This window comes from Urocampus carinirostris, chromosome 19 (assembly GCF_059441175.1).
Source record: "Urocampus carinirostris isolate Australia breed hairy pipefish chromosome 19, RoL_Ucar_1.0, whole genome shotgun sequence".
NCBI classification, from domain to species: domain Eukaryota; kingdom Metazoa; phylum Chordata; class Actinopteri; order Syngnathiformes; family Syngnathidae; genus Urocampus; species Urocampus carinirostris.
Genome location: NC_142367.1, coordinates 19,779,233 through 19,805,096, shown reverse-complemented (window position 1 = coordinate 19,805,096; position 25,864 = coordinate 19,779,233). Strand labels below are relative to the sequence as shown.

The window sequence follows — 25,864 nt, the reverse complement described above, 5'->3', positions numbered from 1 at the left end:
AAACGATGATTTAATAAAAAAGAAAAAATATATCCCTTTTCCACTCAGGTCACTGGAAAGGAAATTGCAGAGACCCATCCTGGCCAAGTCCCGCACCCTACCCAGCATCCCCCAGTCTCCACGGGTGTCCCGGGTTCATCACTCTGATCTCATCGGAGGAAGTCCTCCTCGCATAAAGAACCCACCCACTGCTGGCAGCCCGAAAGCCTGCACGCTGCCACCTGCAGGTGAATGCAATGGGTTTGATAAGAACGTTTGGAGTACAGTTCTGACGTTTTTTTTGTGTATTTGGATGATTAATCATCAAAAGGTTCAACCTAATTACTATCAATGTTCCCTCTAATTTTCCACGGGTCTGAGCGTTCACACAAAGTCGGTTAGCAACGCTTGAAACAACAGTGAGCATCAGCAATCAAGTGTGGCAAGTCATTATCAAACATTTCCAAAACTTGACATCACTTTACATTTTGCTGAGTTTCCGGCAATGCAAAAAAAATATTCACTTTTGAATAAATGGACTAATGTATTATTGCAAATTTTGTACGGCCTACAAACATCATTTGTTTGTTTTTACAACAATTTTTTCACAAGATTTCCATTTCTTTTTTTTCCCGGTATCTTTTGTCGCATAATACTAACAATTTGGGGGGCTTATTTAGTCGGTTGCACGATACACAACTGTATTTATTTTTTTAGTGGAAGTACAATGTTGGCAACAAGATTGACTTGGCATAATTGAAAATTATTTGAATGAAACAAAAACTTTTTCTCCTTTTTCCCCTGTTTTTTTTCTATTTTTTTCTAATTCCTTTAAAAAAATCTCATTGTGTTTATTTTTTCCTAGCTGTTACTTTTTTCTTTTTGTTCTCTATTTACTTTTTACCTTTGTTTCTTTCTTTTTTTTTCTGGCTTTTCTGAATTGTTTCCCTCTTTTTTCTCTTTTGTTTCTTTTTTTTCTCAGCTTTGCACTACTTTTTCATTTTTTATTTTTTTTCCTTTTTGTTCTATCCCCCCTTCCTTTAAGTCATTTTGTGCATAATTTTCCATAATATTTGGTCATATAGGGATGAAAGAAGCAAAAGCCACCTGAAGAGCCGTTTAGGAAAGAGCCGGTTCCTTTTAGTGAGCCGAGCCGAAGAAGCCGGTTCTCGAAAAACTGACTTTACTCAAATTTGTTCTACTTCGACCTTGACTTCAAAACACCGCATTTAAAACACAACGCCAGGGGAACCCTTGCATTTTTACCTTCATGCACTGTAACTTTGACTTAATTCGCTTCTTAATTGGCAATTTCGAGCCCTGATTTTTGTGAGCTGGCTAGATTATTCTTGTGCGCGGAAAAGCTCTGGGTAGTGCGCAATTGCGCACACTCGCAGCTTAGAGGGAACATTGCGCTAGATAGATCTTCTTGTGTGCTGAGAATATGCGGGCAGTGCGCGATTGCTCACGCGCGCAGCTTAGAGGGAACATTGATTACTATCTTAAATCTTAAAATTTAAATCATATTAAACATTTTCACAGAGCACACCAAGCTCAAATACAATATACGTATTCTAGAAAATTACATTTTCTCTTTTTTCAAAGTGGGAAAATATTAGAGAAATTTTACTTTCAGTCTACATTAGTCTAACCACATTTTCGTTTTGAGACTTTTTTTTAAAGATCTTATTTTTAATTTTAATGTTTTAACACATTTATATATTGTGTTTTTAAATATACGTGATTGTAGGTATAATAATTGCTAATTGTATTATATAAATGATGCAAAGCATAACAGGCGGCTTATATGTTTAGAAGCATCATACTGCTTTAAATACCTGAAAAAGAGATGTGTTATTGAAGTTCCATCCATCTGGGACCATGATATGGTACTAAATTTAATTTTCTGCCTCCATAAAAGGTTTTAATTTACTTCACGGTCTGGTTAAAATACGTGCCTGACTATGTTTGAATGTGAAGCGGATGGCTTTTTAGGGCTTCCATAGCCCTGCTTGGTAAAAAGCTTTTTCTCATCTGTGCTTATTTGTTTTCAACAGTGGCAATGCATGCTTTAATCCTCCTTAAATCCCTCAAACATTCTTTTCTCACTTAAAAATCAAATCACTTATTTTCTGATGACAAAAATGTGCCAGTGTTTTCACTTTGATTGAAAACTACTGAATTCTACCGACGTAGTGATGCCTGTTTTCGTGCATGAGGTAGATATTTGCAGAATGTCTACCAAAACCAGCCACGTCTGCATTGTCACAACTGATTGATGGGGTTTGATCCGAGCTCCTCCTGATGAATTTGAATTAGCACATTTGGTACACAGGGAAGAAAACTGTCACATCCTTTCTTATTTGTGATGCTCAGTGAATGAGAGGCTTGCGTGAGAAGGCGGCCTCTGCTCGATTGTTTTTCCATTTTGATTTTAGGAGAATGAGAAGTTAAAATATGTTTGCAGTCATTGTACATTTGGTAAACTGAATACTCCAAGGAAAATTGAAAACATCATTTTCGCACGAAAAAAGAATGGCGAAAGGCAGAGATAATGATAGTTGCAGGCTAAAGTTAAGTTGATCATCAGTTCAAACTTGTAAATATTTTCAGTTTATCGATTGTCCAGCGAAATGCATGTTAATCCTGCCCCCTAAAAAACCTTGTTCCAATTAAGATTTAACGTAATAGTAGTTTTCTTAAGTTTTATTGCAACTTTCTGAATATTGAGTTGAATATCCAATTAAATACTTTTTCTTTAACACATTTTAATATTAATAAAATAATTTTGTAGTATTTTTAATGACATACAGTGTGATGAAAAAGTATTTACTGCTTTCCGAGTTTGTGTTTTTGGCATATTTATCCTTCACAAAGGCTTCAGATCATCAAACCAATTTTAATATCGCACAGTGATAACCAAAGGAAGTAGAAAATACAGTTTTTACATGTGAATGAACAATTTATTAGGGCACAAAATAAAAAAAAAATAAAAAACGTATGTGAAAAAGCAATCGACCCCTGAACCTCATAGCGAGTTAGGCCATCTTTGGCAGGAATAATCAGATTCAAAAGTTTACAATAATAGGTAATGAGTCTTTTACAACGTTGTGAAAGTCGGTAGTTTTCGTCTGGAAACTTTCCCTCAAATGGATGCCTATGTTGGCCGGTGTCCTTCTTATAGTGTCATAACACTGACCTTAATTGCGGCCAACGAGACCCACAGTTCCTTGGATATTTTTTTAGGTTGTTTTCTAACCCCCTGGATGAGGCGTTGTTGCACTCTTGGAGTAATCTTAGTTGGTTGACAATTCCTGAGAAGATTTGCTACTGTTCCCAGTTTTGTCCATTTGTGGATAATGACTCTGACAGTGGTTCAATGAAGCTCCACAGCCTTGGAAATGGCTTTCTGACATTTTTCTGACTGGTAGATTTCAATCCCTTTAAAAAAAATAAAAAAATAAAAAAAATATATATATATCTCATCTCATCTCATTAGCTGCACCGCTTATCCTCAGTAGGGTCGCGGGGGTGCTGGAGCCCATCCCAGCAATCATCGTGCAGTGGGCAGGGGACACCCTGAACTGGTTGCCAGCCAATCGCAGGGCACACAGGGACAGACAACTCACTCGCTCAGTCACACTTAGGGACAATTTGGACCGGCCAATCCACCTGAAATGCATGTCTTTGGAATGTGGGAGGAAACCGGAGTGCCCGGAGGAAACCCACGCAAGCACGGGGAGAACATACAAACTCCGCACAGTAAGTCTGGTAGCTGGATTTGAACCCACACAGGAGGTTCCCAAGACCTTAGAACTGTGCCGCACACGCGCTAACCACTGCGCTGCCGTGCTGCCCATATATATATATATATATATATATATATATTGGAAATGTTCTGAATCGTGGCATGTCAATTCTGTTCTTGGGATTTTGTAGCCCATTTCACTTAGTCTAACAAATTCAATTTAAGTTACTTAAGTTGATTTAACACAGGTGGTGTAATTTAATTTGGGTTTGGCTTGAAATGTTGTCAGTTAACTACTTTGTGCTTTAACAAGGGTTTTCATAAGGCAAGATGAGTTTAGATGATTTTTTTAGTGCCTTAATAAATTTAATCAAAATTTTAAACCTGTATTTTTTTAGGTTATCTTTGTGAGATGAAGCAAAATAAATAAACGGGTCCATTCTATAATTTAATTTAAAAATCAACTCTATTTTTGTTCCCGTTTTGAATTCTCAAATGTCACTTCTCTACATTCTTTTATTTAGCCCTCAGTACTTACTATTTTATCGTCCTGACCCTGGCCATCAGTGTTGTTTCTTCAATTCCCCAAACCCACCCAACCCGCTGTTCCCGCTGTAGCTACTCTGTTGCAAATATCAAAATCGGAAGACTTAACGTGGCCCTTGTTGCCTAGCAACCGCTGTCATTGACCATAATGTTGCCGCACTCCTGTCTACCCTTTTTGCTCATTATCTTTCTGTGAGTGCTCAAACTTATCAATTTTTTAATTATTTTTTAATGCAGGTCGATGCCAACAGTGACAGGCACTTGGTTTAGACACTTTACGAGGCCATGATGAGTCGAATGCATATTCGCAATCGACTCTAAACGTCAAACTTCACAAGTCTGGATTTGATACCATTTGTGGATAAATGCTTGTTCTTTTCCGTTTTGTTTTGTTCTCTGTTTTTAAAAACTATTGGCGGACACATTTACAACAGCCCTTTTAGCATGCATCAATCTCTTTCAGTCAGTTGTTAGTGTGATGTATTAGCACAGTTAGCCGCTGTTAGGATTTCTGATAGAAAGGGATAGAAGTCGCTGTTGATTAACACATTGTGACAGCGTGCACGTGTGAAAGTTTGTCCCCGAAACACAAAGCAACTGCGTATTTGTTACTTCCTGCCTCTCCTAATTACAGAACTTGGAAAGCAAATTTTATTTAGTGTTTTTACTCAACCTGAATTTAACATAATTTTCTGATTGCAGTAACGAGACCTGACTGATAATGTTATATTTGTGGGTTAGAAAATTCTAGAGGTGCATGAAAATTCTTGGGTCAATATTTATTTGTGAGATTATAGCAAAATATGACATCACAGGTAGCAGTTAATTGAGTTAAGAAAATTGATTGAAATGATAATTGGTCACTTGGAGCCATGCTGTTATATTCCAAGCTGAGAAAGTGAGAAAGAAATAACACCTAAATTGAGCAAAATTATCTCTATGGAGGCCGGGGATATCAAACCAAATTTTTTGAAGGGATAGTGTGTATTGTTTGCACCACATAGTGATAAAAAACTAAATTCATTCAAAAAATAATTTTGATTCATATACTAAGGAAAAATAGACGAACTATCACATAAATGTGCATTTTCAAAAATATTCGTAGGTCAAAAAAAAATGTGTTTTTATTTTACATAATATGAGCCTCACACAGAGGAAGGTGACATGATTGTCCATCATCTTGCTGCCACGGGTACCCCCCAAAAGACCTCAAGACAAAAGAATTTAAAATAAAACTGTTGCGGTTTGATCACTTTGAGTCTCTGTAGTTTGTATTCTTTCTTGTGCTTCTTGGCACTTGTTTTCGGTAGCACTACACAATAAAGCGACATCATCTAGTCGCCAAATAATACAAGCTGTCCCTTTAAATCGAAAGAAAAAAAGAGCAACACTTTCTCCATGAGCAACATTCGACAATTTCACAAATTTTAAGCATTTCATTGTTTTGTTGGTTTTACTAAAGATATATGATAAAAATAGTAAAAGAAAAAAAATGGCTGCATGCATATTCTTTTTTTCGGTCATTTTAGTTTATTTTGCTTTTTATAGCGCCTTGAAGTATTTAGAAATAACATTCGATCCATATTCAAGCTCATTGGACTATTACAGTGGTCAGCAACCACTGGGCTGTTGACCGGTACCGGGCTTTGGTTCGTTTCTTGCCGGGCCGCACAGAAAGGAAAATAAGTTGGCTCATTGTTGCTTTTACAGTATTTATTATTTTATACATGTTGTAATGGGTCATTATGGGAAATAGTTTCACCTAAACAACGCTTTACAACGTTTGACCATGAGTTCAAATAGCGTGATGATGACATACAATCAAATGCTTGTCCCTGTCATCTAGATTCCTAGTGTTCTAGTGATTACGCGGTGGATTAAGGTTTTTCATTACGATTTTTATTTTTGGGCTGAGGCGGGAGAATTATGTCGGACATTTAACTGGTCCATGGTACAAAAAAGGTTTGGACCAATGGACTAAGTGATATTTACCTGTGTCACTTTGGAAATGCAGGGTATATTCAGATGTTGAAAATAAAGATTATGCTTAAGACATCCATTACTTAAATGAGTATAGAAATGTTGTTCATTGGCTTAATTTTCGTAGTAAACTGTAAGATGAAGTCATGTTGGAGTGTCCATTTTTTTCTCTTTGCTATATGCGGCAAAACTCTGCCCATATCTCCCCCCAAAAATAAAGGTGGATTAAGCCGTTTTTAATCTTTAATGACCATTTTATCGTGTGTGAAGTGGTGCAATGCGGGCCAGAAAAGAGCCCTTCGAATTTTGTTGCAGATACAGTTAAATTTGGTAACATTGCCAAAGAGGACATTTTTCACTGTGAATAATGCATGACTATCCTTCGACTTTATTTCCCAGGCGAACTGTGGCGCTTGGAGGACGACATGGAGGCCGAAGACGATGCGGAGCGAGGGGAAGCCAGACCTCGCTCCCAGTCGCCTTTTTCTCACTTCCGAGCCCGGGCCGCGTACCTCCGTAAAAGCATCTCCGCAGACAACCACCTGGATATGAACTGCGACGACGGCCCAGGGACTGCGGTGGAGGAAAAGCCCGCACGCAGCAGCAAGGCAAAGCTGAAACGCAAATTTGTAAGTTGGAAAAATATTTTCATGTTTCATGAGTTTTAAAGATTTTGTGAAAAGTTTCTTCTTTCAAAATTTTTAAAACTATAAGTCATGCTTTGGTCCCAAAAAGTGGAAAATTAAGAAAAAACATTACAAAAAATGCACTGAAGAAGAGGTAAGATCAGGCTTAAAAGAAAACTAGCCCTGTCCAATTGATTTGCAGGACTGAGCCCCAAGTACACATAAATTTCACAGTTTATGTGTGAGGACTCGGGAGGAGGAAAGGTTATTTATTATACATTATAGCCTCTCTTTTATAACCAAATCAAAGTTAAACACGACAGTATAAACAATTATGTCTCTATATTTCTGTGTCTGCAGAGTTTACATCAACTGACAATTTCCCATTATTGACAATATTTTGTTAAGAGTGGACAGGAATATTTTTACGGCCGTTTATCATTTTGAAAATTCGGCCATTAAACCACAGAAGTAGCAGGTCTTTAAGAAGATGGATTTTTAAGTTCTAAAAGTGAGAAAAAAATACCTTTTTATTTTGCACAATACCTATGAATAGGTCATTGGTATATTCCAATTAATTTCAGAGATAATGCATTTTGAAGAGTCTTTCTCGTGTATGACTTTCTGAACTCTGACATCATGTGAAGAACATCAGCACCCAAGCAAGCCAGTCACCATATTGCTTTACATGTTAATTAGGTGAAAAAGGGTTTAAGTGTTTTAAGGTGAGTTTTGGTATTTGATGTGGATAATGCCTAGACGTTGTGTCGCAGGTGCTGCTTCAACGGGACCCGTCATTATTTTGATTTCTTGTTGTCTTCTGGTGACATCAGAGATCCACAAACTGTCCACTTTGAGTGTTAATTTATCAGCCCGTGGAATATTATGGAACATATCTGCATGATTGTGGGGAGGAACACTATTCTTTCTGTGCCTAATAAAAAAAGGTCTTTTGTAATCGCTTTAAGAGGGAGAGAGACAAAGAATAACAATAATGGGTGGATGATTGACAGAATAAGGAAGAAGTTCTTGGAATTGAAATTGCAAAAGTATGGTACAGTACATGCTGTGATGAGATGACTTCAGTTTTTTTGCGGACCTCGGTCTCTCGTGGTTACAACCACTCACGGCCTCAAAACGCCTTAGCGCAATATGAGGTTAGCGAAGCAATATTACATATCCCTTTTTATGAACATATATTAATTTTTTTTAAAAAGTCCGCAGGAGAGAAACCTAACGTGAATGTAACGAGCAACATTTTAGGCCCGGCACGGGCCAAAATTCAGGTCTGATTCGGACTTGGGCTTAAGGTATTACCTCTACTCTCGAGTATAAGTCACATTATTTGCTTTATTCGTTCTTCTTGAAACCTGTAACTATTTTCTCGTTGGGGATATAATGTAGAAGAGGGGTCAACGTTGTGGCTGTGGTTACTAGGTAGCTCTCTAAGAACATCTGAGTGTCCTTTTGACTTTTTCCGAAAAAAGTTCACCTGTCAGCCTATTATTTTATCATTGTAAATCATTTATAGAACACATGTATTAAGTTTTTGGCTAAACCTATTTGAAAACTAATTCTAATGCACCTGGTAATAACATAATAATTAAATTGTAATAACATAGTAATAACATGATAAGTTGATATTTTACAAATGCATAGCCCTAATCAGTAACAAAAATTGGCTCTCAGCTTCAAAAAGTTCAATGACCCGGATTTACTGGCCTGTCTCAGAATATTTATTTCAACAAAACTACATACAGTCCTTAATACATTCTGAATTCATTAAAAATCAACAGACATATTGCAAGCTTTTTATTTGTTTTTAATATTGTTGATTATGGCTTACGTCCTCCGAGTAGATGGAACAGCTCTGTTCAATACCATGTGAGAGTCTAGAGTGCCCTCTTGTGGCTTTTTGTGAAATAAAAAAAAAAAACAAATTTACCCTGGATGAACTTTATCACGTCGCAAAGGTAGAAACAAAACTATAAACGAGTCACTTCAATGGAGACGTCTTGGTAATACCTACAAACCTGTGGCATAAAATATACACATTAAATTAGTACCCGGATCAAATGCAAAATCACTTTCAAGAACCTACTTATCTAATGACAAGAATCATTAATTATTTATTTTAACTTGAAAGTAGTTGACTAAATCTTGCATTATGGCCAAAGTTATAATCCTTGAACTGAACATTTTAGTAAATGACAGATGCTAAATCACCCAGCCAACTGCTAAGGCAATCTCGTTTGTTGCAATGAGAGGCGCAAAATAATATAAATAATACATGATTATTATAATTAGGTGCAATAAGTACTACTTCGGTTTATCCAGTCAATCTCTTTTTATCACTTTTTCTTTTTTGTTGTTGTTTTTTTCTGCATCAATTTCTAATTTTCTTTCCACGGTTGGTTAATCCATTTTATGGCCAACATTATAATTTTTTTTTTTTTTTTTTTTTTTTATTCCTAATTCCTACCTTTATCAGATTAATACATTCTCACTCCATCTACATTATCCCACTACTGTTCCGTTGAGAAAAGCTGACGGCACGTGCTCCCTCTGCATGAAATTGAATTATCAAGAGTTGGCTTTGTTAAACTTTCTTAACGGGCAAATTTTCTGCCTCCTAAACTTCTCAGATATCGTCGACCTGGCTCGATAGCACACTAGATAATGTCTTTGTACGTTCAGTGCCTGCATTGTCTGTTATTATGACTGCAAATTATTTTTCTGGTTCAACTTTTTTTGAGGGGGATCTTTAGCCCTAATGATTTAGACAAGGCCAAGAGACTTGCGTTACATTAAAGATTGAGGACTTTTCTGTTGGTCTCAGTCACCGGATCGTGTAATCGAAAACCCCATTAGCAGCCTGAGCTTTGTAATTGGTTCTCCAGTGTCACAGCTGCAACCTGACCCCAAAGTTGGTCGAGGATGCTCAGGTGAACCATCAGTCGTGCGTGCGGCGTGTTGATAGAATCTCCTCAAAATCTTCAGACACAATTCTATACAAAGTTCACTAAATATGGAATTTAATCAAATTCGAAGACAGACTCCACAGCTGAAAAGGAATTGAGAAAGATCCTCAGCAGACAATATTTTCTTAAATCACAGCCATGGCAGCTGTCTTGGATCTCACGAGCTGCAGTTGTTTTCGGGTGAGGTTCGGACATTTTGTTTTGTATTACATTGCCTCTGCAGAATTGAGTCTTTCACAATCCTATTTCATTTAGTAATACTAAAATTGTTATTGTCATTATCAGTAATATGACCAATACTACTCCCTCAAATATAAGTACTAAAACTGGTATTAATCACTCCTCAAAAGATGATTATATTTGATTTTTGATGTGTTTTTTGGAGCAATTTGATTCTGTTTGCTTCATGTGATATATTATGGTACTTGTCAGTCCAAGAGTGTATATTGTATACTTTCCATTGGCCAACTAAAACAGTTTTATTTTAATGTTGGGCATTTCATCATGGAATAACTAAATTATTTGGTTGAAATTATTGAAATAGTTTGATTTGTGTTGTTTTTGATAGTAGTTGTAATTATAACAAAAAGGATGATGATAAAAAAATACATTCATTATGGTACACAAGCCAACCCCCTGGGTTAGAAAACCAAACTGCAAAATTGGTTGCAGTTTACAATTACAATTGTCTCATCTCATTAGCCGAACCGCTTATCCTCATTAGGGTCGCGGGGGGGCTGGAGCCCATCCCAGCCATCTCCGGGCAGTGGGCAGGGGACACAATTGTATGATCCTCAATTACCAGACGTACAGTTTGTCTTGAATTCAAGATGAATAGACTTCTTTGATACCAATTACTCCGCAATACGACACAATACTTTCCCATTGTTTGTGACCGTTCCGTTGGCACACATTGTGGGGTATTTAAGAAAGCGCACAAACACAAGAAAGGGATATTTTTGTTAAACAGCTTGGATAGTCTAAAACAAAACTTTATCTGGTCGAAGAAAGCATTTTTACTATTTCCAAGGTTTGAAGTACCTTTTTTTTTTGTGCCAGACTGTCAAAAATACTCACTCAAGAGAGAGGCTCCAATAGTCTCATCCTAAAAATACAGCTCCATCTACTTGCATTGATCCCTTCCATTTGTTTTGCTCCACGGTCAGATTTCTGCAATAATTCATTCACTTCCTCTCTACCGTTCACAGCTTCAATTATTTTCCCCTCATTCAATTTGTTATTACTACAAAGGGAATACTTGGAGAGCAGCTTGTCACCGTACATCACTTTTTACACCTTTTGCCGCCTCCCTTCCTTGAAAATAGAATCGAGAAAAATAACTGCAGTCAAGAACAGCTGGCAGCCATAAGCGGGGGTAATGCCGCAGTGTGCTGAAACTCACACACCACCAATCAACAATGAGGACTAATGCTGTGGCACATAATTAAGTAGAAACATAGAATTGTGTACTGGTGTGCAGTTAATTGGAAAATGGGGGGGATGAGAGTCTGTTAATTAGCCATCCGTTTTTCTCACCAAGTGTTGAGATTGTGTTGGAAGTGAAAGTAATCCCAATGAATATTTCATAAATCCATCTTTTTTTTCTTTCCTAATACTCAATAGTGGGTGACTCTCCCGCTGACAAAAACATCATTTTGTCCACGATTTAATTCTGTAGCTGTTGGAAAGGAAAAGAACAGATAAACAATGTTTTTATGTATGCTATTCAAAGTACCACTTTCATGAATAACATTAAAATAAAGAAAATAAATTAGGCCCAAAATTGAGATTTTGTATCTCCACAAAATGTAAATTTACTCTAAGTCTGCTTAAGAACTGATAATGCCTAAAGGTAGGAAAATCATTCCAGCGCCTGTGTTTGGTTAACCCCAAATAGTATCTGCTGTGTTGATTTAAAGGTACTGTCCGAAACTTCAAAATATTCTACTTGCTGAAGTTATCTTCTGGCTGAAATCATCATCAATCATCAACCCCTGTCGAGCTGCTTGTTTTGCATTTCTTAGACGTAGTCTTTTTTTTTATCTATTTAGGGGTTTGAATTGGCATTTGGACTGTATTTGATACAGTATTTTTCTTGCTTTCATCAATATTAATTAAGAATAAAAGAAAAACGCCAACACGGCCATTAAATCACTTTACTGCTAACCACCCCGTCAACCCCTAGCCTTTCCGCCTCCTTCTCCAGCCGAATGCGCTCCGTGGCCGGTTAACACCGATGATGAAAGTAAGGCGCTTACTTTTTTTTTTTAAGGAGCGGTGAAAAAAATAATATATAAGGGCTATTTGAACTAAATTGAACATTATTAACACATACTTAATCGAAAAAATATTGAATTTTACCGCACCTATAACACACTTTTCTTTTCATAGAGTTATCTTTTTCTGGTGTAAGCAGTTTTCAGTTCACACTCTTAGGTGTTGGTACCTAAGTATTCAAGTAAGGTTTACTGTAATTCATTGCTACCACCTTACCTGTGCGGTCGCAATACATTTTCTTCGGTTGACGGGGGCCGACAGAACACATGTTGAAATGGGGGTTTGATTGGGGGCTACTTAGCAGATTTTGCAAATCGCTTGGTAGCTCTAAAGGGATTACAGTCATAAAAACTAGTTAAATATTTGAAAAAAATGATAATGTCTTGCAGCACAGCGGTGCAGCGGTTAGCAGGTGTGCGGCACAGTTCTGAGTTCATGACATCAAAACTTCTTGTGTGGAGTTTGCATTTTCTCCCCATGCTTGCGTGGGTTTCCTCCAGGCACTCCGGTTTCCTCCCACTTTCCAAAAACATGCATTTCAGGTTAATCGGCCGGTTAAAATTTTCCCTAGGCGTGAATTGTCTCTGTGTGCCCTGCGACTGGCTGGCAACCAGTTCAGGGTGTCCCCTGCCCACTGCCTGAGTATAGCTGGGATGGGCTCTAGCACCCCCGTGACCCTACTGAGGATAAGCGGTGCAGAAAATGGATGGATGGATAATGTTTTCTGCATGCAATTTAAAAATGAATCATCTGTTCTTGTCAAAATATTACGTAAAAAAATACTCAGCAGGAGATTCAAACTTTAACCGACCACCTTTACACAAATGAAATTAAGGTACTTTATAATTCATTACTTTTTAAATGATGCATTTTTAGTTTTACCTCTATTATCGGCTCAATTTTTTTTTTTTAAGCATTTTTTTCTTGTTGACTACTGTACAGTAAAAGTTAGCTTGGCTTACACACATTGAGTGATAAATGTTTCTATTTTCTTGTGAACAATATAATTGGGCCCCACCTCCCCCACCAACCATTGGCCCCTGTTACTCCCAAAAAATAGTAGCTTGGTTCACAATCTTTGATGGATGCTACGTTCTTGTGTTCCATTTCGGGGAAAAAAACATAGGCCAACACAAGAAAATGATAGCTTGGATCCCATCTTTGAAAAATGAACTTTGCCACTTTATTTACTACCCCAGCAAAACAAAAATCTGATGTAAGACCATCTCAACTGTGAATATATTCATTCTGCATTGTAAAAACTGAGTGAAACACAGATGTTTGCCCCTTTACTGCCAATTGAACAGGGAAAAACATATGCTTCTTTCTCCTTCCAGCATGCGAAGCACTAATGTTTCCTGGCATGATAACTGATTGCCAACATGCCCCTTTTTTGTTCTCTGGCTCCTCTGTTTTTCTGACGCAGCTAGGGTACGCTTAGTAGTATAACCAAGGAGCCTAAAAAGCACACAGCGTATCATCGCTGTTGATTGAATGGGTGTAAACATAAAAAGCTTTAGTCACGCTTGTTTGGAGCACTTTGCTGTCTGCGCACTCTGACGCCAGCTTTGCGAATGACTCATGCAGTTTCTTTGTAGGATGTTTTATTTTAAGTTTTTTTTATTTTGTGAAAGAAAAAAAAAAGAAAAAAAACGTCACACGTAAGCTGCCCAGTTGCCCCGGTGACGTCAATGATTATAAATACGTAGTGAGTTGTCTGAATGGTTCATGGGTATGTGATTGTTCCCTGCGGTTGAACGCACACTTCGATTGGTTTCATTAATTTTTTTCTGGGAAACGGAATGTGTGATCACATGTTCTTGCCTGAGAAGATCTGTAGAAAAAGTCCTCACATTTTCACCCTTATTCATATTAGTAAACAGATTTTGCTCAGAATGTATACTTTTGCTAAATCCAATTTTATGCATCATAAACTCATTTCCCCCTCCATTAATCGACTAAATTAAATACCTGCACTACTTTGACTCTAGGGAGAGCGTATTTGTTTTTATATTTGTTTTTTTAAGGATTGCCATCACAATATAGCTCAGCCAGAAGGATACTAAACATTGTGAGAGTTGAGTTGAATCAGAGTTATATTTAATATGTGACAGCTGTTAGTCATTTCAGAACTGAATGTTTTGGCAAATATGATTTATTTACTATTTATTTAGATTACCGCGAATAGGTCATTTGAGAAAATCACAGATGTGGTGGACAATCTGGTCTTTTATGCCTTATGTTAGCAATTTAGAATGATTCCAAAATAGGACATGAGTGAAGAAATTGTGATTCAGTTTCTGTTTGATCTGTAACTGAACACACAAAAACAAATTAATGTAGCATTTTCCAGTGGTAAAAATTAATGGGAAGAATTTCCTGTATCCGTAAACTACATATTACTACCTAGTTGGGGAAGGATTTGTCTCAAAAATCTTTACACCCGTATTGTTCAGATCCACAAATATATTTTTGCACTTTAAAATCCATTTGTCTTGATACAAACACAGGCAAGATTGAAAATTGCATATGTAAATCGCAAATATATTTGTGGATCTGCAAAATACATGATTCACTCTGGATTTCCTCTTTTTTAATATTACTGGAGAAATGAAAAAAATGGCTCTACAGTCTTTAAAAGCTTCTTGAATTCGCTCATGAAAAGGTGTACGCACCCTGGTGTGTGTACAGCTCAAAATTAATCAACACTATCAATATACTGTACATTTACTGTCAACAAATTAAAAACTAACTTCATATGTTAAACATATGACCGATCATGTAATTTTTGTAAGTCGGTTTTTAATGATAATTTATCTGAATTATAATTGACCAGGTTGCTGTAGCAACACTTCCGCATACAGTTGATGAGCCTTAATAGAAATTTGAACTCTCGCTCTCGCCTTTTGCCGTCGTGTTGCGGCCATCGTCGAGGGTTTTTTCTCACGGGGGCAACTGGAAGCAGGACCGCAAACGACGGCAGGAAGATTCCTGCGGCGACTTGGCCCGAGACTCCCAATTAAATTTGACGAGCTCAAGTTACTTATGTGGCGCGGGTACGCTCCAAAGTGCTTAAGAACACTCTGTGCTGATTTAGTTCACAAATCCAGACTCAGCAGTCCAAGATCAACACACCGGCGCTAGTATGCTGCAGATTTTCAAATTTGCATTTAGCTTATCCTAAACCACCGCCAGGAAGAGTTACGTAAGGCTATAATGAGCTCAAAAGCCCAGGTTGCTTTTATTTAAAAGGGATATTAGACATTTTCATCCATGCTGATTTTAAATCGTTTTGGGTATCCTTGTTGCTTGATCCATCCGAAGATGCCTGTACTTCCTTCACTTTTGGTTAATGTAACTTTGGCCAGAAAGATTTGATGTCATCAGGTGGATACCAAAATTGTCAGGTGTTTTGACCCTGAACCATGACACCCTTCCATTGGTGGGCCAGCAGTGGTGGCGTAATCACTGCCCATCTCCTTCTCCTGGCATACAGCTAAGCTCCTCCCTTCTGCTCCATAACCAGCAAGTCTTTCTGCTGCCCTTCCGATCCTGATAGCTATTTTCCTCTCTCTTCATGTCACTCCTATGGCTGTGAGCATCCTTCACACTGACAGAGCGGGGAATCCTCTACAATTGACCTCGACTGGGAACAACCAAGCCTGCCATCCTTTCCCCCTGCATTCATGCAAGAGGTCCTGATATTTGGCAGTCTTTCAGATGCCTCATCAAAAAGCAAAAAAATAACTTCTCCTTGTACCTGCAGCTTAAACGTCTTTCTCAATTCACCTTTCCTGATCACTATTGCCCTGGATTTGTTTGGCTTAAATTACATTCTTGCCCACGTCCAGTACTGTAAGCACTGTAACACCCACCTTGCCTCCACATGAGTTGTGGTTTTTACCGTGTGGTCGTCTATTTAACCTCTTATTAAGGGTTGTCCTATGCCCGATTCAATTTTGGGGCCTTGAGCTTCCTTCCGAGCAGCTGTTATATTTAGGTTAATGCCTATGATGAAGATTTTACACCCATTTTTGCTTCTCTTTTCCTGGGATTGCCACTCAGTTGTAAATGGGCCGTTTTAATGCTGGATTCCGTCAAAGTAACTGGTGATCTTTCCCTTGATGTGTTGAGCGATGAGGTAATGATTTAGCGCTGCATATATGAGGGCTTGAGGTATTGATCCATTGGCATTGGCCAAACAACAGTCAAGCTGCCTTTGTTGGAGTTGCGTTCTTGGATCAGCTGGCTCAGAACTCCTGTATGTTCCAGACTTCAAAAGAAGCCTGGGATCCCTCCTTTTTGGATAGCGGTGTCGATTAACTTGTTTTCTGTCATGCAGGAGGTTATTCTCTTACCCAGGCAATGGATTATCCTCTCTTTTCTGCTTTGTTGGTATACACTATTAATGGTAACCCTCATTTTGTCTGTTACAAAAACGCTCCTTTGCCAAATTGTATGCTATTGTTGTAAGAGTACGGACTCTATGTTCAGCTGTCCCTGCTCGTGTGGCTTTTACAACCCCTAGCAAAGTAAAAGTATGGAATCATCAGTCTTGTTTAAGGCCTCAGTCAGACATTTTATTCAGTAGAAAAAAACTCCGATCACAAACCTAAAACAATTGTAAGGTCATTCCAAAGTGCAACATATTGGCATTCAGAAATGCCAAAAGAAATTAAGAAAAACATTACCATGGTCAGTAAATGTTACTTTTATAGAGCAAGTGCAGGGAAATAAAAATGAAATCACTCAATTCTTAGGAAAACAAATTGAATCAGTGCATTTCGTGTGAATTTCCCTACGGGGATGAATAAAGTATCGATCTATCTTTATCTCTATCTCAAGTAGAAATTAATGTCGCACTCAGTCAATCACACCTTGTAGGGCTCCAGGACAATGTAGATGGCAAGAATCATGGCTCCAACAAGAGAGATGTAGCTTGAGACCAAAGACGGGATCTTCAAACTTCTTGAAGAAGGTAACTCTACTCGTGTGGTTGCCAAAGATGTGGGCTCTTTACAGTCAGCCGTATCGATGATTTGGACTAAGTACAACCAGCATGAGAAGGTTGTTAAAGTCAAGCGTACTGGTAGGCAGAGGAAGGCGTCTAGGCGTCAAGTCAAATAACTAAAGGCCATCTGTCTTGAAAAAGTAAATGCAGAACAAGATAAATGAAGATGAAATGGGAGGAAGTTAGTCAATTTATGTGACTGAACTGTGCAAAATCGCCGAAAGGAAACTGGATTTTAATATAGGAAAGCTAAACGGAAACCATCGTTGAAGCTTTAATACAAAAGAACAAGGCAGCAATGGGCTAAGGAGAGGCAATCATGGACTGTGGATGACTGGATGATGGTTATCTTTAGTGATGAGTCATGACTCTGCATTGGACAAGGTGATGAATAGAATAGAATAGAATATACCTTTATTGTCATTGTTACAAAATGGGTTAACATATTGTGACAACGAAATTGGGCATGATGCTGGAACCTCTGTTTGGTGCTGCTCCAGTGAGATTTACAAAGAGGACTGCCTAAAGAAAACATCAAAATCCCTACAGTCCTTAATGATATGGGGCAAATAGCCCATATCTCAACCCAATTGAAAACCCGTGGTGGAAATAGAAAAACATGTCGACAGCAAGTCTCCGACCTGCAAAGATGATCCGGGAACTGCTATCAAAGAGAGTTGGCACCAGGTTGATGAAGAATACTGCCACTTATCAAGTCCATGCCTCAGAGACTATAGCTGTCATACAACCCAAAGGTGATGCAACTGAATACTAGTGATATGTTTTGATTTATTATTTCGTAATTTCATATTTTCCTCCTCAGAATTGAGTGATCATATATTTTTTTCCCTGCACTTTCTCTATAAAAGTAACATTTACTGACCATTTCAATGATTTAAAAAAAAAAAAAAAAAAAAGAAAGTAGTGTTTCTGAATGCCTATATGTTGCACTTTGGAATGACCTTATGATTGTTTCATGTTGGTGATCTGAGTGTTTTTCTACAGAAAATGACTAAGTGAGGGCTTGCCTAAGACTGGTGATTCCATACTTGTTGCAAGGGTTGTTGCATTTGGTCGAAATCCTGTTCAAGCTGGTGCCATTTCCTAATATCGCCCATCTTGGGCCCCCTAATTTGTTCCCTTGCAGGGTGGTTTAGGCTCTGGGGAGGCATTAGGTGGGTCCCTCCTGAGGTCTTGAGGTGACACAGGCTCTAAAAGATCTACAGCACAAACTACAGCCCGAGGGAGGATGTGGCCTGCTGGCCGTTTTCTTTTGTAGCTTATACTATCACTGGAAAATACTTCAGTACATTACAGAATGTTTCTGAGAATAGCTCACCAGTAATGGATCATTGTGATTTTTTTTTTTAGAAAAGTTGGTTAATAATTGGAATACGAAATAATTGACATGATCAGTGTCTTAAAAAACAATGTTTATGTGGTTCACTGTGTTTATTTTAACTTTACTTCTAATTACAACCTGGTTATAACGTAATGACGTAACTACACAGTAATAACATCGTTCTATTTTAGAAATGCATTTCAAACTGGTAGCACTTTGTGATAATGTAGTCCATCTAAACTAGATAATCTAGATGTTTTGTTTGTAATAAGAAAAGTATTTAATTGGAACGATTGGGTTTCTTATTGGAATGGAAAGCATATTGCAAAATAATTTCGCTAACATAAATGAGAATAATTTCTTATCTAAATGGAAAAACGTACATGTCCTATCTGAAAATTGTTCTTGTTTGAACAAGAGACCTCATTACAACTTTGTGTTTGAACAAGAGCATTTCTTATTCTAGTGAACATTTTCCTCATGTCCCTAGGATGTCTTTAATTTACATGTTTTACACATATATTAAGAAAAAAAATTGGTCCTGTTTATTCAAACATCAACATTTTTTTCACCCTCTCTGCACACTCTGTTCAATCCGTCTCTGGCCACACCGTGGCAGCATAACGCCATTAAAAAAGACGAATTGAGGGGATGCCTGTGCTCCTCTGAGAATGTGTGTCTGTGCACCGTGCATGTTGTGAAAACTGTTACCCGAATGGCAGTAAAGTTTGCTCTCTGGTGACTCATCCATCTTGAGGTGACTAACTTCAAGACAGCCCCCTAAGTGCCATCGGAGCCAAAGTTGGGTTGCAGACAGAACAGGGGCATACACAAGGGAGAAGGCAGACCCCTAAGCCACTTCGTGAGGGAGGAAAGAAAAGAAAAAAAGTAGTATTTTATTTTTCTGCACTCAGCTTCTGTCTCCTGCTGAGCCTGGGTTTGAGAGTTGGGGTTGTGAACTGGTTGCTCAGCAGGATAGGAGACACAATTTGGCCAAATAGTTTTGACTGTTACACCTACATGTATGTGGTAGGGCAAAAGAACTAAAAAAAAAAAAAAACACCCCCATCACATTAAATACCATTGTATTTCATTGATATTTACAATTAACAGACACAATTATTCAATGACTATGGTACTACTATATTCAAAACATAAAACATATGAAGGGGGCCACCAGAATTTTTTTCATAAATAACATTGTATTATGAAAACAATCCTGGCTGTTCTTACGTTGTCCTGTATGGGGCAGTGTGGTCCTGTCTACTCATAGAGATGCTCATTTACATAAATAAGACTCATGGTGCACAAACTATGTCCCTGGGGCCTTTTGAGGCATTCTTATTATTTCTTTTCCAGCGCCTGATGCATTATGTTACACTGGGAATAGAAAAAGATTTAAAAAGCCTAACAATATAGACCGAACATTTTGCATGTTTTTGTTTTTGTTCCTCTGACTATTTTTGTTCATTTAAAGTAGGGGTGTGTTGTTAGAGTTGAGTTGAAAGTTAAATATTTTCTCTCTTGATTATGCTTTAACAATGCCTAATTAAGTTCGAAGAGCCAATATGCCTTATTTTCCATTGCGTATATCTGCTTTATCTTACTTTCAGCAAAGCTGTTTGGGGCAGAACACATTAGGTTGTTGAAATGGGGGGATGGGAGAGTGCTGGGGAGGTAAATGTAAATGGTTTATTTTGTGCTTTTCAAGTCAATGAAGATCTTCCAAAGCGCTTTACACTGTGCTTCACATTTTTCCCTTTTACACACTAACCGATAGCAGTGTCAGCTATGCAAGGCAACTACCTGCAATCGGGGCCATCAGGGATTCAGTGTCTTGCCCAAGGACACTTCGACATATAACTTGATCCCAAGACGAGCGCCTTATCTCCTGAGCCAATGTGACGTCATACTCCTTCCCGCAGGATTTTGTCTTGTTTATATTTGTTAGTGTAACATAAAAATGGTGAAAGGAAGAAGAGGTCTGTCTCAAGTAGAGTCCAAATGCCAACCCAAACCCAAGAAAGAAAAAAATAGAAGCGTTATTCAAGGGCATGTACTTGCATACGCATTATGAACAGCTGACGGTTGTTGCAATGATGACAATAAGCCAGCTCATTTAAAGTTTTTTTTCCTGATCTTAATAAAAAAATCATAAAATCAATTATTGGTAATTTTTGGGACAAAAGAGTTGAAGTGTAGTGAAATATGTATTAAAAATCATAAAGGATTTAAATATTTAAAATAACCAAATATCGTAATAGTACATTAACGTATAACTAGTTCTGATTTTTCAACTAAAACAAATACAAATACAAAATAATATGAATGACATTCCGGGTTGCCTGGTGAATTACTGCATAAGCAAATAAATATATATATCTATATATATGTATATATATATATATATATATATATATATATTAAAGTGGCCTTTGTATCTTTCAATTTTTTTTGAGGCTGCAAGAGGAAAAAATCTTGGACACCTTGACCAAACAAATAGAAAAATAAACTGTAATCTACCATTCAATTAAATTTAACTTTTGCACATTACTGCCATGTATTAGACTGAAGTGGACAATTTTAATCATATGCAATTTGCCTCATAGTACATTTTTCTTTTTTGTTGTTTTTCTAGTGGATTTTGATTTGCATGGGAACATTTCCCCCTGCCACTTTGTTTGCCGGCGGCGACCGGGGAAACAATGTCTACCCGCCTCTTGTTCTAGCTCTCTATCATCGTTCAGCTTTCTACCATTGCCTGCTGGTTGTGGCTTTTACTGACATGGGAGCTCTTGCGGAGGATTACGGAGTCAGTATTTCACTAATGGCGATCTTTGATAAGTCCCAGCCTGTCTTCAATAAATAGTCATTGGTTATACACCAAGGAAGCCTTCAGTTAGGAATTAAAGGTGATTTCCCACCAGTACCTGAAAGAAAGTTCCAAACCCACGTGAGGATAAAATACCGCTGCCAGTCGAGAACTGACATTTTGGGGTTGCTTGGGGTTTTATCTCGCCCACTTGTCAAAAATAGAGCGTCCCGTGAAAGAATGAAATGTGCGCTCCGGCACGCTTTGTGGAACATACAGCCTCTCTGCAGCTGTTGGTGGCTTTTGATGAAGGGGGCTCTCGGCAAGCCCTTTTCCAAACAGAGGCCGACACACGGGCTAGGCGAGGGTATTTCGCATGCCTGCGAGCTCGCTGACTTAGACCTCGCGGAGCCACTTGAGCACACTCTGTCCCATTTTAGAGGCTCTGTCTGTCGGCGGCAGCGCCCACCAGACCATACCTGCTTCGACTTCATCACCCACTTTTGAATGAAGTATGGTTGGGGATCATCTCTGCTATCTGCGTTGGCTTAGAGGGGCTCTTTAAGTTTTTATAACGGGGAACACTTTAGGAGACATATGCTTTCGATAAGTCAGTTTTGCAAACACAAAACTTTCGCCGTGATGAATAAATGTTGGACGTCTGTAGCCATCAGTGGCAGTTAATGTCGGGCTAATAAGGGGCAAACTATTTCATTCTTTACAAGCTGCAAAAAAAGAGTGTCGAATCACCGAATAAATCAAAAAACATACTTATTAAAGGTGCGGTGCGTCGTTTGGGGTGTCCTTAAAAGTTGAATGTAGAATATTTTCTATATCAACAATTAATTAATGATGCCCAACTGAGTTCAAAGAAATATTTTTGCCCACCACGCATTTCTGCTTTTATCCTCATCAACGCTGTTTGGGACGCACAACACATTATAAAGCAGGAATGGGGGTGGGTGGGGTGGAGAGCAATTTCAATCTTGACCCCACGTGTCTCTGGTAGTGTAGCATGAACATGGTAAAAGTAAGAAAAGGCCTGTCTTAAGTGCAGTTCAAACACTGACTCAAAACAACAAAAAAGATGAAAAAAATAGTTTATTCGAGCGTGTCTAAAAAGCTCCATAGAGGCTGCAATGATGACTTAAACCAGAGGACGGTGTTTTTTTTTTTTTCAAATTCCGTGCAGCACGTTTAAGAACACCTGTAGATCAAAGATCATTCACGGGTGCGCAATATACATTATATAACATTAGAAAATACAACCTTTCGTACATTAAGTAAAATTGCTATTCTTGTATAATTAATTTGTATAATTAAAATACTGAGAAATCATTATTTTATTGAATTTCACATTTTTTCAAAATTCTTTTTTTTTTTTACATGCCCGATGATTGCTGGGATGGGCTCCAGCATCCCCGCGACCCTACTGAGGATAAGCGGTGCAGCTGATGAGATGAGATGAGATAACCCATCTCAAGTGTGAATATGCAAAGCTACTGTATGAACCAACATCTTTTTTAGGTTCTCTTTTAAAATGACCACGGAAGACGAATGTTTTGACAGGTTGGAATATTTTTTTCAGATTTTCTCAAAAACAGTAGGCCAAATAGTACCAGAAAGTACCCTTTCTTAAAGTTTTCAATTTAAAAAAGGATTGTTTGGAAACCACAAATTGAAATTAAAATATTTTTGTATATTGTATTAATCGAAAAAATAGCAAGATCATCAGACGTACAAATAAGATGTTTTTCTGGCTCGAGGTATCGAACATCTGTGAAGGTACATTGTTTGCAGAACCCCCGAATACATCTCGCTGTGACCCCAGATTGAGAAGCACTAGCTTGGACAGTTTTGAGTCTGACGTGTTTAGTGAGTCTCGGGATTGATGAGGTGACCTCAGTGGTTCCACCAAGTCTGTGTTTGCTCTTCCTTTCCAAAGATCTTCCATTTTGATTTGATAAGTGTTTGATTGCAATCACTACCGAGCTCGTCTCTCCCTACAAGCTCATTTATTTTCTTTAGCACCCGGTGTGTTTTTCCAAGTAAGCCAGTACAAAACAAACACTATTGATTTCTCCCAACCCCCGCCGTCCTCTCCTTTGAATATTTGCTCTAATATCAGTCCCTATAGGCGTACACTCCTATTTCCTTCTCAATTTTCTTTCACTGTTGCTGCTGTCACATCTAGAGATCCAGTCAGTCGTTAAATAGATCCCTCTTCGTTGGGGTTAGTCTTGAGTGGGCCCAAGCCGGACTACGGAGCAGTTCACAGGGTTTAAGGGCCCTCAGGCACAAAAGCAGGGCCAAAAGCGTTCTTTGAGAGCAGAAATTCTCCTGTCCCCTCTTCTCCCTTTTCCCGGGCCTCCCGTCCTTCGTCCCGGCTCGGCTTCCCCTCTGCCCCCCTCTAGACTCTATGTCTGCGCTGACACTGCCTTTAATAAGGGGGGAGTGGGGTAGACTGTTTATTTGTGCGGTCCGAGGTTAAAAACTTCCCCCTTAATTGACATTCCGGTAACACTTTCCAATAATGGGGAGAGCAATTTCCTTGAAATGGATGTGTGTCCACCACAAGGAAAAACAGCGTTTGTAGCTTTCACTCACCCATGGATGACCTGCACTTGTGCTGGCTTTCTTGAGCACGTCCACATGCGTGTTCGTGTCAGCGTGAGAAATCGTGTCACTGGTGGACTGGCATGTCAGGCTTTTCAGTGGCAGGCCGTGCAGATCATATGCACGATTGTAAACTTTGTCTGTGTTCTGGGCTTAAGTTGTAAGCTGTAATTAAAATTAGATTTTACATGATTTGAAATTTTATGAATCACATACATTCAGATTTTTTTGGAAGAATGCGCACTTACCGCTTATACATGTGTTTCTTTAACAATTATTTTGGGTATGTCTGTTTTTTGGCTTGTACACCTTTTATCCACATGCCAAAAATAAGTAGAAAAAAATCGCACCAGATATTGTCACTCTGATTCATCATGCACGCTTTAGAGTGACAGTCAGTAGCACTGCACTTGAAGCTGAAAACATGTTGTTCCCTTTTGGTGGCCTTGCTTTGACAGCGCTGCTGTTTGAGGGAACGTGCAAACGCTACTCCCCAGGCGGAAGACTGCATCCTCAGCCGACAGGGTGACCGTCAAATACGGTTTGCAGGTGATGAGAAAATGTATGGGGTTAAATTTAGAAATTAAGTCATGAAAAAATCACACGCTATGTTCCTCATTGATTTTCGAAAGGGCAGCGTGTAAAGTAATTGAAGTAAATCAATGCTGTATCTCATTAACTGACTTTTATTTTTTTCTTTCATGTAATTGAATGATAGTTAAATTCCTGTTAATCACTCCTCCTCCTTTTCTGCGAGAACATAAAGAAGCATGCAAACAAAATCAGACTGGGATGACGCAATGGATCGAACATAACGTTCATTCCACCGAAGGGATCCTGGTCTCTTAGTCTCGTAATTCAGGCTATTGCTGCCATCGCTAACTCCTGCTCACTGGGATGCTAGCTTTCTTGGTCTCTCACCCCTATTTTCCAAGCTGCCCTCAGCTTGGTTATTCACTTGGCTGCTAACACAGGGAACATTGGGCTTTTGTAAAGTTGACAGTAAGCTAAGTTAATTGTCATTTACAGAGGATAAAGTACAGCTGCATCCAAATTAGGGCTGCACAGATTGTTTAATGTCGTCAAAATTTGATGATAAAAACCGTCGTCAATGAATTTCATTGTCAACTATTGTTGCCAGACACATTTTTTTGATCAGAAAGGCATCTCTACACGAATATAATACCTGTTGAGAGTTGCTCAAGTGCAATAACATAGAACGCCTCTGTCTTGAGTGGTAACATAAAACATACAGAAATGGCAGCGTTAGCATCAATCATGTGTACCAAAACTTCTAAAGTTTTGAAGCATTTGAGCCTTGATACGGTCAATAAAGGGACTACTTGCAAAGTTTGCAAAGCAGACCATGCTTATCAAGGTGGTAGCTCAGTACGCACGAACATTTAAAGAGCATGTTGGACAGTTGAATGTAACTGAGTCTGACTCGCCTCGGTAAGTTTCAAGTAACTATAAGGTTTTCATATGCATTGTATATTTTTTTAGCATTTATTTGGCTAATTAAAATAACTTGAGAGTTATGCTAGACTGTGCCTGATAAACATATTTGAAATTAAATGTATGCAGTCCCAAAAAAACATCCGTTGTTCAAACCATTTGTTTTCAAACTGTTGAGAATTGTTAAGTACTTTTGTAAATGACTGCAGTTGACTAGTGAACGCGCTTCACAAAATTAATGTTTTATTTACTGTATTACTGATGCTAGATTTTCTCTTCTTGGTTTACAGTAATAAAACGTATTTACTTAATATTAACTCTTTATTTTTTTTGCCTGTTCCTAAAAATGGACAGTACACAGTGGTTTTCATTTTTATCTACTTTTTGTACAAATGTATATGAACTAAAGGAGGAATTTTGTATCGTACCCATTTTCATTTGGTTTATTGTCATTTGCCACAAAATTAAATCAACTTAATGCTAAACTATCA

The 25,864-nt window shown here is 38.2% G+C and overlaps 1 protein-coding gene across 2 annotated transcripts in view; it reads left to right on the top strand.

Moving 5' to 3' along the window:
- The window catches only part of ankfn1b (ankyrin repeat and fibronectin type III domain containing 1b), a 155,116-nt gene that overhangs the window by 28,429 nt on the left and 100,823 nt on the right, over positions 1 to 25,864 (top strand). For both annotated transcript variants that reach the window (XM_088322934.1, XM_088322933.1), the window contains 2 exons: positions 49 to 227; positions 6,653 to 6,882. In XM_088322934.1, the coding sequence (XP_088179060.1) occupies positions 49 to 227; positions 6,653 to 6,882 (409 nt within the window). The remainder of the gene's footprint in view (positions 1 to 48; positions 228 to 6,652; positions 6,883 to 25,864) is intronic.